The 9,825-nt window shown below is 39.8% G+C and overlaps 3 protein-coding genes across 8 annotated transcripts in view; 2 read left to right on the forward strand and 1 right to left on the reverse strand.

The window, feature by feature from the left end:
• Positions 1-656, forward strand: part of LOC111872720 (multidrug resistance-associated protein 5) — an 84,771-nt gene extending 84,115 nt beyond the window's left edge. The window contains exon 30 of the mRNA XM_033754808.1: positions 575-656. Within this exon, the coding sequence (XP_033610699.1) occupies positions 575-577 (3 nt within the window). The 3' untranslated portion in view covers positions 578-656. The remainder of the gene's footprint in view (positions 1-574) is intronic.
• LOC111872723 (golgin-45) overlaps positions 1-5,020 on the reverse strand; it is a 13,448-nt gene extending 8,428 nt beyond the window's left edge. Inside the window, exons 1-6 of one of the 2 annotated variants that reach the window (XM_023866879.2) lie at positions 4,872-5,020; positions 3,584-4,146; positions 2,621-2,820; positions 2,161-2,289; positions 1,859-2,078; positions 553-696 (exon numbers count right to left, since the gene is read on the reverse strand). In XM_023866879.2, the coding sequence (XP_023722647.2) occupies positions 553-696; positions 1,859-2,078; positions 2,161-2,289; positions 2,621-2,820; positions 3,584-4,146; positions 4,872-4,890 (1,275 nt within the window). In that variant the 5' untranslated portion in view covers positions 4,891-5,020. The remainder of the gene's footprint in view (positions 1-552; positions 697-1,858; positions 2,079-2,160; positions 2,290-2,620; positions 2,821-3,583; positions 4,147-4,871) is intronic. The other variant, XM_033754812.1, reaches the window with a different exon arrangement.
• A 94-nt stretch (positions 5,021-5,114) lies between these two features.
• LOC111872722 (TAF5-like RNA polymerase II p300/CBP-associated factor-associated factor 65 kDa subunit 5L) overlaps positions 5,115-9,825 on the forward strand; it is a 39,692-nt gene continuing 34,981 nt past the window's right edge. The window contains exons 1-3 of one of the 5 annotated variants that reach the window (XM_023866877.2): positions 5,115-5,325; positions 7,140-7,297; positions 9,158-9,409. In XM_023866877.2, the coding sequence (XP_023722645.1) occupies positions 5,227-5,325; positions 7,140-7,297; positions 9,158-9,409 (509 nt within the window). In that variant the 5' untranslated portion in view covers positions 5,115-5,226. Of the gene's footprint in view, positions 5,326-5,389; positions 5,588-6,904; positions 6,978-7,107; positions 7,298-9,157; positions 9,410-9,825 lie in introns of those variants that run through there. The other 4 variants (XM_033754811.1, XM_023866874.2, XM_023866875.2 and 1 more) reach the window with 4 other exon arrangements.

Consider the following 9,825-nt stretch of genomic DNA (forward strand, 5'->3'; position numbering starts at 1 on the left):
AAAAAAAAAAACATGGAGACAAATTTGAGTTCCAGGGTAGCCAATTGTTAACAAGAGACTGAGTGACTGAAGTAAGCACGAGAGCTGTACATGCAATGCAGTGTCTTGTGTAGGGTTTGTGCACCTTGGCAGTGTTCTGTGGCAGTTTGGTTTCATGGGGATTCCATCAATTTACATCTACAACAGGCAATCTGCCATGATGTGAATATCACCGTACTAAGGGTGAAGGTAACGTAGCTAATTACATTCATATCCTGCTTTCAGAGGGGAACGAACCCCATTTCCAAGGCCCTCTGTGCTTCTGAATTACTGTGAAGATGCTTCACAGATCACACAAAATTCACATGAAACATTCAAGAAAAATGGCAGTCATTGTGCCCAAAAATAATCATCTGTGTTCAGTATAATATAAATGGTTATGTTCAACAAAACTTGAACAGTAATCCAATGTTTGTTCCCTTGTCTGCTTATGTGACACACACATTATGATGACTAATGTAACAGAGTAGAAATGCTGAACTCATGATGCAAGGAGGCTGAGTTAATTCATACAAGTTTAATCTCTCCACTGCAGTGACCACAGCACACTGGTATAGAAGGTCCGATGAGCATCTGTCCACCCACAGCAACTGCGGCGCCCATTACAGCACTGCATGCTGCATCAGATAGCAGGAGTGGCATCGGGTTTGCCAGCAGCTGCAAACATATTATTATATAACTGGTCTAAGCAGAACAGAATATGTCACTTGCTTTGTAGTTAGGGTGATTGTTCCAATGCAATAGAAAGAAAATGCAAAAGTGATGTGACACAAAGTTTAATATACATCAATCCATGCCAAAAAAAAAATATGGTGAATAAATATCAGCTGTGTATCAAGGCATGTTTTGAAAAAATGAACCTGAACTGTTGTAATGTAAGTAAGGGAGAGGAATGACCAAAGGATGGACATATAAAAGGGATTTGGAAGGAATGTGGGAAAAAAAGAGGAAGGGAGATAAAGATATGAAAGCTTATGTGACAAATGATAAAACTTTCCACTGAACTTTCAATGGGCATTACACTAGCATGTATCAGACATCAGAAGTATACATAACTCCTCTGTTCCCAGGAACTGCATGCACTCTGTCACTGCTGCCTCCCATAGCAGTTCACAGTGGGAACCTAAGTGCAGTCTTTCAAGGCTTACACAGCCTGGTAGCATTGTTATATAGACTAAAAATAAATAAACATAAAAAATAAAGCTATCCCTGCAACAGGCCGTGGAGGCCCATACTGTTGTGAGATGTGGAGGCTCCCACATTTTCTAGACAATCGGCTCACAGATGGCTCTGCCTTATGCACTGGCTGGCTGCCATTTACCACCAGGAAGGTGCCTGGTACTCATTTCTGTTAGGGGCTGAGTTGACCCCAGGGCCATAGTGTGGCTGGAAGGATTAGGTCATCAGAAAAACACAATGACCTCACAGGGAATTGAATCCCCGAACTTCTGGCTTGTAGCATAGTGTCTCAACCAACTACGCTACCACATGCCCCAAATAAACAGATAAGTGATCCTAATCTTATTTCAGAGCATACATTAATTTTTTCTTGTACATAGCTAGATGAATCCCAATTCAGAAAAGCATTTTTCAGTAGAAACATGATACATATTTAATGCAAATAAATATCTTCACATACAACAAGCCATTTTTGAGAAATCTTATAAAATTAAATTTTCCCAACCACGAATCTCATCAGGGCAACAAAAGAGTGCAGGGGTTCACAAAGAAGAGACTACTTAAATTAAGCAAACCCCTTTCTGCTGATCACTGCTCTGGGGTGATTCAATTACTGAAAAAGCCATAGAAGCCAACTTACACTTTCTGCAATTTTCTCGGCACAAGTGGACATGCTTAAGCCAGTGAAGTCTGGCTCTGTCCTTGCATGTGTATTGCTACTGCCTAGGAGAGTATGATGCAGGGACTTGCTGAGAAGCATGGTGCCTGCTGCAAGATCCAGAATGTTAGTTGAGGCCAGCTCAGGTTTGTGGCTGATACTGTATGTGTGGTCGAAATTCTCCCGTAGAACACTCAGGTTTCTGTGGGCAGAGTATCAGATGTCTGTGTGCCACTGTTACCAATATAATATAAATATGTATCAATGCTACAAGGCCTATGTACCTGTACGTGTTGAGAAGAGACTCCCGGGCCTTACCCCGCTCCTCTAGAACTCTCTTCAGTGCCTCCTGCAGGTCGGTAGCTTTCTGGTTCAGGGCTGCCTTCCAACGGGCCAATTCCTCCACCATTAAACTGCATAGGATATGTTACAATTATAGACAAAATTTGTGCTGGTTTAATAGGACTGCTAGGTTGTAGCAATGTACTGTAACTGGAATAAATTGGTCAAGAAGGTGGAAATGGATGGAGAAATAAAAAATGCATGCCAAATAGAAAACACCATGGAAAGAGACTGAGATGAGACATTAACCCATGTTCCAAGTGTTAAATTAAAGAAAGAGGATCTGGACTGCATTGGTTGCAAATATTTTATGTGACCTGTGCAACAAATGTATAGAAACTGGACTGAGAATGAGATTCAGTGTGGGGATTTGGAAAGCAAAAGGTGTGCAAACTCACACACCTGCTAGCCAGAAACTTGCTCCTCCACACCTCACATTGCCCTGCGAGCCATTCTGTCTGTTCCTGGTGTGTTGACAGACGTTGTGCTGAGTTGAGCAAGGCACGTGCCAGCTGCAGCTTGTCTTCTGTCAGCAGGTGCACCCGTGTCTCCAGATCTTCTCCTACTGCAGCCACCAACAGATTTTTGAGTTCCCCATTCACCTGACACAGCATAAGAACTTTGCTCAGAACTAATTATAATACAGAAAAGATGCATTAACTATAACAATGTCTTTTACTTCCTGTTCTCAGACCAGCCTGAAGAGATCTCATCCAGTAAACTAATTTAATAACTGTAGGTATTCAATTTGTTACACAAACCTCCACAGCTTTAACTATTTCCATCTTTTCTCTCATGTTTCCAATCCCTTTTACTACCATAGTCAATAAGTTCATGGACTGGTCGCAAAACGTCGTCGTAATGCACTACAACAGTTAGATTGAGGCATGATATGATGCTCTGTCACTTCCTCTATTGTGAACCGCAGTTAAATGCAAGTGGTGGAAATCAAAAATCTAATGTAACGGTTTGAACAACGGGTAAACATAAAGTTCTGCCAAAAACTAGACAAATCCCCTAGCGAAATGTTTCGTGTAGGAAGAATTGGCTGTTGCTACATGACAATGCCCCTGCACATCACTCTGTTCTTGTCCAAGAGGTACTGGCAAGACAACAGGTCACTGTTTTGCCACACACTCTATACTCACCTGATCTCACACCATGCAATTTTTTTCTCTTTCACCACTTGAAAGCAAAGCTACGTGGTCGTAGATTTCAGTTGTCCAAGGATGTCATCAATGCCACATGAGACCATACGGGAATGAATAAAACCACATTCATTCCAGCTGTTATACTTGCTGAGACTCAAAACTCAGAACTTTCCAAACATGTATACACATTACCACTCCCTCCCTCATCACATACCTGAGCCTGGAACTTCAACTGACTTTCCAATTGTCCATTCTCTTCTCTCAGTGTCTTGATCTCATTCTCCATTGCTTTCCTCTCCTGTGCTGCAGCATCAGTCTGGTCGCCAACCCCAGCCTCTTTGCTGCTCTCCTCATGTTCTCTTATACCATCTTTAACATCTGGCATATTTGTAACCCTAATCTTCAGATCCAAAGAATTTTGTGAAATTTTTCTATCCCTTGGCTTTCCTTTTTTCTCATATGGTATGATGGGCTTCACTGCAGCCTTGTAAGGTTCATATGGCACAAATTTTGGCTCCTTGCCCTTCAGGTTACCCAACAGAATTTTATCCTTCTTGGTCTGTGTTATATTCTTTGGAACCAAATTGACTAATTTCCCAGTAATAACTGGAGGTGTAGGGGTGAAGTGTTTGAAGTCAGGAGCTCTGTAGATCAGCCGGCTTCCTAAACTATTCTTATCTCGTTTCACAGGAACAGCATCACTTTTAACTTCTGCTTCATTTTCCATGCCATCTCCCTGCATTCGAACAGGCAAAGGCAATACCTGTTTGACAGCATCTGTAACATTTCATGATTTGGTGGATATCAATGGAACAAACAAAAAAACTTCATTTTTACCTCCAATTTTTATGTTTGGATCTTCTCATTATTACAATTTGATCGAACCTGTCATTATGTTCTACCAATTACAGGGACTGAATTAACGCACTCATAATGAAACTTTGTTGTCCTGGAGACAACAGGTGGAAGCTGGCAAACTAATTGAAATTTAATATTACCTGTTATCTGAGTTTTCACAGACTTCATCGTTAAAACTATTCAATAACAATTCTTTGCTATCCAAGCTAAAAATTTTAGTTTATATTGATCTTTAAATTTATTCAGCTGTATCTGTTACCTTTGCACATTAAATCCTATCAAACAATGCTATTTACTGCCAAAAAAACAAAAGAACTGGTTCTTATATTCTAGATACGTAACCTGGAAACCCGAATGAAATAGTCTATGACAACATATTCCATTGGAATAAAGGTACTTTCTAATATTATAGCCTTGGCGCATTTCTTGACTAGAAAATATCACACACAAAGCAGTCACAGAACAGGAGAATAACGCCAAGCTACTTACACTGATCACATTTAAAAATTATTCTTACGATACCGAGCTTATTTACATTTATTTCAGGTTTTCCTAGGAGGTTAAATATTCAAGCTCAAATTTAAACCAAGAATATGTGACAGCATCACAGTGAACATAAGTTATAATAAACCGGTATAATTTACCCTTTCTAGGATGTTCCATATTTTTAAGTCAGATTTACAGAGCAATACTTTTAACTCCCTTTTACCAAGTGATACTGCTCTACCGGTTCTTTCCGAGCTACATCTGTGTGACCCAGTGCGATCCGTGCCACTTTCATCAACGTTCATCAACTTCCACACCATGCACATTGCAACACGAAGGAATCAGCTGGTCGCATCGAAATCGAATGTGATTGGTCAGTAACTTTGTGTCTACGTTCGCGTTGTTCGCGTTTGCTGTGGTGATTGGTAAAGTTGTAACAAAATATGAAACTTGTGAATTATGGAACTAGTATAGAACGATATAGTTGTTCATGGTTGAAGTGTTTAAATATGCATGCAAATTTCGGAAAATAAGTTAATCAAAATGAAACGTTCTAGAAATGAAGTTGTTAAAGCAACAGTCGGTTCATACTTGAAACGACGTCATTATACTGTAAGTGGAATGAATTTGAACTTACTTTTCCAATGGAGCTGGTATGGTATTAATGTTTCGATAAACCTGTGTTTATCGAACATAACCTCAATAATACAGAGTTAGAGGGCATAAAAATATGCCTTCGCAGACGTTTATTCCTTGTATAGTAATTAAGTTGTAAATATGGTAATGCGGAACAATAAAACATTTGGCCGAAAGTGGACCGTAGAAAGAAAACTCCATCCGGATAGTCCAAATGAGTGATATAGAATGTAATGAGGTTTGTGTTTTTCATGGCGTTGAGTATTAAGATTATGATCTTCTGAGATGTGACTCTGTATAGTGTGAATGATAGAAACCAACATTTCGGGAGATCCTACTGTCTCCATTTTCTTCGTTGAAGATGGAGAGCACATGTCTGTCCCAAACAGCGATACCATCTTACTAATCGTCGTCACATCCCAGAAAACCGTGATCTTAAGAATATAAGGACATGTAGTAAGTATTTCTTCTGTTGTATCCCGAAGGATAGTGATGGGAAGTACTTATAGACCGAGCGGAAGTCTTGTGGACTGGGATCGTTGGAGCACTTAAGAATTGAAATTCAAGTCTTCGGAAGTCGGTTTTCAGGTTAATAGAATGATGTATTGAATCAAATGCTTATACAAGGTTACAATAGGAATATTAATTATAGTTACTTGATAAATGAACAAAAGGATGTGAGTGCACTATGCACCAACGTTGTAGGATTCGGCAGGTAGTGAGAGGTAGCCTCCAGGGAGGTGCTGAGTGTACTACTCAATGATGTCGCACTGAAGTTCAGTAATAACACACAGATACGTGAAGCTAGTGATTAAACTAGCGAGGAGTCCGACCGAAGTGAACAAGTCAAAAGTTTAGCGTGGTGTCCGCCGTGGCTGGCAAAGCCTGAGTTTTTAAAGGGATTCGAACCCCGAACTTGGTGCTTGGACATCCAGAGACACGCCTATTGAGGGCGTAGTCAGATTCAGGATCGACATTTGATTCGTCGTCCTTAAAGAAGAGTTTGACCATTCAGACGTATGGAGCACTGGATGGTCATAGGAATTCTAAATGAGGATTCCAATTAAAATGATTTTTGAAATCACGAGGGGAGAACACCTGCAGGAAGTGCCCATAAGCACGTCTCTCCCCAAAAGGGTGAACCTCTTATTTTGTATTCACTCAGAATTTCGGGGTCTAGACTACCCCATACAGGAAACGGACAACTTAGAATAAACAAGTAGGGTAGCTCGTGGTGCAGGGTACACTATCACATCTCGTAAAATAATGCGGGGGTTGAATACATATTACACTTCGCATTTGAGTCACTGCATTGGCAGACGTTGCTTGAGGCCTTTTGAATTTAGTTAAAACTAGCTTCATGGAACAGGGCCCTTCTTGAGGAGTTGATAGTTGCTGAACAGTTTTAGAATTCGCTCTTATGGAACCTGGACATTCATTACTGTGTTCACAGGAGCTTTTTCATGATACATATCCTGAACCAGATGAATTTAGTCCACATCCACATAACGTCTTCATGGTCCATTCTAATATTCTCTAACATTTATTTACAGGTTTCAGTGTTAATAAGGATTTGTTAGCAAGGTCATGCAATTTGATTGGCACATGTGATCCAGCTGGTGTCCAAAGTATGTCTGGATATATGAATTTTGTTATTTTACATTTATTGGAAGGGTGTCATAATCTCTTGTGAACTTCTTTGGTTCTTTCAGCTGTTACTGACAATATGTGTTTTATTTTGTGAAAGTTTGTTTATAGGTTGCTAGTGAAAACCTAGTGCTGTGTTACAGGACACAGAAAATTTCCGCAAGTCTGAACTGCAGTTAAGTCAGACAAATCAGCAAATGGCTGTCCTTTCAGCTGTTGATAAGGAAATAACTAGAAATAACTCAATCATATTCAGTACCATCAGTAATGACACAGTGCAGATTGATCAGCAATTTACCAGGTATGATCATGTATAGTGAAGTCACATAGTATATAGTTTTAAGTGGTGCATCTAAATTATATGCAGTTGTTGTTGAAGTTGGAAGTGTGTGTTACATGCATACATGAGAGTTTCAGCGTTTGTTATTGGCCATGTTTTAAGGTACTTAGCAGCCAGCAAGCTTCATTATTGCTTCTCTATTGTCATTATTTCTTATACATGGGCATAATGGGATGCTCCATGTGCACATTATATTTGTCTCTGTTCCATACAGAAGTCTGGTTTTACATGTTCTTTGTCTGCCTATTATCTTTCATTTCTGTTCTTGTACACCTTGTTGAAATCTTGCCTGAGAGACCCTTACTAACCTTAACATTTAACTACATTTTTTTAGTGACAGCAGTATTTTAAGAATGTAATTGAACTACATGTTCGAGTCTTAATGCTCTTGATTTGTATTTGAGAGGTGTTTGGTCCAAATTTTGGCTAGGGCACCATCCACCTGACTGAGATTTTTTGTGATTTTCCTCAGGCCCTCCAGACAAATGAACCCACAGCCACTTCTTTCAAAATCCTTTCCAATTCATCAGTCATTCTACCATTCAATTCTGTATTGTTTAGATACTGATAGTATCATAAGTAATGCACATAAAGGAACTCGGTGCATGTGAAATCTTAACTTTCATGTTTTTCTTCAACCAGATAGTGTTTCAGACAAATATAGGAGTCTCTTGCCAATTGCAGTTTTGCGAATTGCAGACTTAAGGTATTCATAGTTTTGCTTTTATTCATTTTTAGCATACTTTGCTTATTTGAAAAAAGTAAATGTAGGCTTATGAGATCACCTCAGGGTCTTCTGTGTGTCTGTTATATGTATCCCGCAAGTAACAACTTTTGAAGGCCTGAACCATTCTTTATAAATCTTGGTATGTATGTCTAGGCACTTGAGCCCATCTCAGTGGAATAATTCACTAGGTATTCCCATTTACAATACCAACATTACAGCCTCTCAGATTATTGAAATAATAATATTGCCTGAATGCCCAAACTAATCTTCATGAAACTCGGTATGTATATCATGCTACTTGAGGCCATCTGAGTGGTGTATTTCATAAATAACTCACACCATTAATACCAACACTGCAGCCTCCCAGACTTCATCGGTGTACTGACTTCATTACACATGCTTATTGAAGTTTCCTTTCTATGTGTCATATCAGGTACTCAAATTACAGTGAAAGGAATGTAGGCAGTTAGTTCTTCCCAGAACTTCTTATTTATATGTGGGTTGTTTCATGGCTGTCAGTAGTTCAAACTATATAACATTGAATCATAACATGATTAGTGAATAATGAATTGGAGAGGGTGTGGAAGGAATCAGTCATGTGCTTATTTCAGAGTCAGCAACTTTGGATTTTAAATTGGGACGGAGGGAGGGGGGACCTTAAGCGCAGGAAATTTCGAACTGAAATGATTGGCCTGGGCTCATAGAAACTGAAATGGGCCATAGAAGTTAGATAAGCCAGATACCATGGAAACTGAGACAGTTGTCCTGGGACAGTAGAAACTGAGAGATTGTCTTTGGACCATGGAAGCATGGATTGATCTGCGCGCATAAGAAGGGAAACAACGGGCCTGAAACCATAGAAGTGAAATGCCAAAGAAACAGATGTCTCATGCGGATAATTTGCAAAGGAATTTGCTGAAAAATTTTCACCAAATTCTCATTATTCACAGTGGTACATAAAATCAGAATATTTGCATGTAATTCAGCCTCCCTGCCATCTGTGGGAAAACAAATGGTGTTTAGCATACATTTAGTGAATATGTAGAGGCGATACTTACAGCTGAATGCCTGAATTTTTACCAAATTTTATTTAGACTAAAGACATGGATCAGCGAGATAAAGTCAGAGGACTGCAAGAGTGAGTTGGCAGCACTGCTGTGCCCCTTGTTCTGCCGTCTATACTTGGAAATGCTGAGAGGGGGACATCGTCAATCTGTAGCCAAGTTCTTCAAGCGACACCAGGGACTGTTTGTGTCAGGAGAGCACAGTCGAGAGTTGGTGGAGGAGTTGGCATGCATCTACAGTAACCAGGATATTGATTCCAGTCCTACAGTCAAAGTTTTCAGGTAACTACCAATTGATACAGTAGTGTTAAATATTTGAAGATGTCTGTTCTCTGGGACGTAATGTATTGTTGTCAGTTGCAAGTCTGTTGATGTTTTGGGAAACATGTCTCCATCATCAGGGTCAAACAATAAACCAAGCAAGATACTAGGATGAAGCAGACAAGAAGGTCAGTTTACTATTTAGCACTGAAGATGGAAGTAATATGTTCCTCAGAAATATTCATCGATTTACACTGGACTACATGGTGTTATATCTCAGAAGACAAGAATTGGACGCAGCGAAGTTACCTGGCTAGAGGTATCGGGGAGAGAGAACGATGCATTCGTTCTGCTTAACCAAGAAACCTCGCATTGCTTCCAGGAGGGGGGAGACAAGGTCAGCTGACCTGACGTCAGCTAAGACTTTAAGTGGAAAA

This window comes from Cryptotermes secundus, unplaced genomic scaffold, assembly GCF_002891405.2.
Source record: "Cryptotermes secundus unplaced genomic scaffold, Csec_1.0 scaffold900, whole genome shotgun sequence".
NCBI classification, from domain to species: Eukaryota; Metazoa; Arthropoda; class Insecta; order Blattodea; family Kalotermitidae; genus Cryptotermes; species Cryptotermes secundus.